At 43.3% G+C, this 1,562-nt stretch overlaps 1 protein-coding gene across 3 annotated transcripts in view; it reads right to left on the reverse strand.

Annotated features, from left to right (window-relative positions):
- Window positions 1–1,099, reverse strand: part of LOC101857346 — a 10,979-nt gene extending 9,880 nt beyond the window's left edge. For 2 of the 3 annotated variants that reach the window (XM_013084487.2, XM_005101748.3), the window contains exon 1: window positions 363–1,097. In XM_013084487.2, coding sequence (XP_012939941.1) covers window positions 363–723 — 361 coding nt within the window. In that variant the 5' untranslated portion in view covers window positions 724–1,097. Of the gene's footprint in view, window positions 1–362 lie in introns of all 3 variants that reach the window. The other variant, XM_005101749.3, reaches the window with a different exon arrangement.
- Between the last annotated feature and the right edge of the window lie 463 nt (window positions 1,100–1,562).

The following is a 1,562-nucleotide window of genomic DNA, read 5'->3' on the forward strand; positions in this document are numbered from 1 at the left end:
CAGGACAGGAAGCCGGAGTCACGAGTCACAGGAAGTTGGAAGTGATGTCATGCTGGACAAGAATCAGAGTCCGTATTAACATTTTTTCATTTCGGACTCGAGTCCGAATAATCACTTCGTAAAAGAATACCCAGACATCTCTCCGTACCGATTTTATCCTAGATGTAGTCATAGAGAACATGCCAAACAAACGGAGGCGTCATTGCCAGCAATAGCATTCTTGTGTAGATCTAGATCTAGATCTAGATTCTAGATTAATTTTGATTAAACGTCGCATTTACCCGCAGAGTCCAAGAGCTGTGCTACTGTAGTATAAAACAGGAGAAAGGACGATTTAGAATCTAGATCTGTAAAGTTACTACCTGATGAAGAGACTACGCCTGAACTTGCTTCATGGTAACCCTCCACGGGGCTTTCATCAAAGCCTCCGTTGTCGGACATCAAATCAGAACCCATCCCGCCGTTTTCGCCAAGCCCACGTCCAATGCTTGATGTGTGGTCCTCCATGTTTGAAGCCTCGTCAGACTCGTCCATCGACGTGCTATCCATACCACCTTGGGAAAATAATCCATTTCCCCCTGGTCGCCTTTGTTCCATTTTCTTTGCCATTTCATCCATATTTACTTCAGTATAATATGGTGTCGACAGGCAAACAATGTGCAAAACCGTAGCGGCCACGATAAGCACGGTTCCCACAAGATTGAAAAGAACACCTTGCTTCATTCTGAAAGTCGAGATCTATCAAAGAATCTTTAAATCTAAACTGATAGATCAACAAAGTCTTGAAATTGAAATGAAAAGCCACCAAAATTAGTCAAGATGCCTATTTTTTAGCACAAAATCCTTCGATCAAAACAACCACTGACTCCCTCCAGGTTTGCTTCCTGTGGTAGGCCCTAATAGTAATTTAATAGAATCTATCTAGTATCTAGGCAAGATCAAGACAAGAACTCGATCGTGATTCGTGAAGCGAGGGAACAGTCAGTTGACAGTCATACAATGAACAGCAGTCAGCCAGTCAGCAAGCCCAAATATTAATAGGCCAAGCCTAGCCTGTTTCCCAACCAATGCCTGGAGAGAGAAGTACCCAGCATCACCGAGATCAAAAACAAAGGTCGCGGCTTCGCTGAGAGTTTCTCTGCTTCGCGGAGAGATCATCTGCTTCGCGGAGCGCTCTACTGAAGAGTAGAGCTTTTTCAGGCAAAGTGATGGGCTTTGGCAAGGATCTAAAATTAGGCCAAGGCCTAGGCACTAGGCCTACGTCGCAGATGCTGTGGTGCGTTGATTTGTGACTGTTGTGCAATTCACTTCATGTAAACAACGTGGGGGTTAACCTCAGAATTCTACACTCCTTCATGAGTGTAGAATTCTGTTAGGTTATGAGCGTAGAATTCTGCGGGGTTATCAAAAGATGCTCCAACGTGAACAACACAAGTCAAAATAATATTTCTGCTACAGATCTACCCTACGTTTCATTTATTCTAATAAGCCCTCACCCCCTCCCCCCAGCGCGAAAAAATGAAGGAATATTAATTAAAATTTTGGATTTTTAATATTATAGC

The sequence above is a fragment of the Aplysia californica genome, unplaced genomic scaffold (genome assembly GCF_000002075.1).
Source record: "Aplysia californica isolate F4 #8 unplaced genomic scaffold, AplCal3.0 scaffold00297, whole genome shotgun sequence".
NCBI classification, from domain to species: domain Eukaryota; kingdom Metazoa; phylum Mollusca; class Gastropoda; order Aplysiida; family Aplysiidae; genus Aplysia; species Aplysia californica.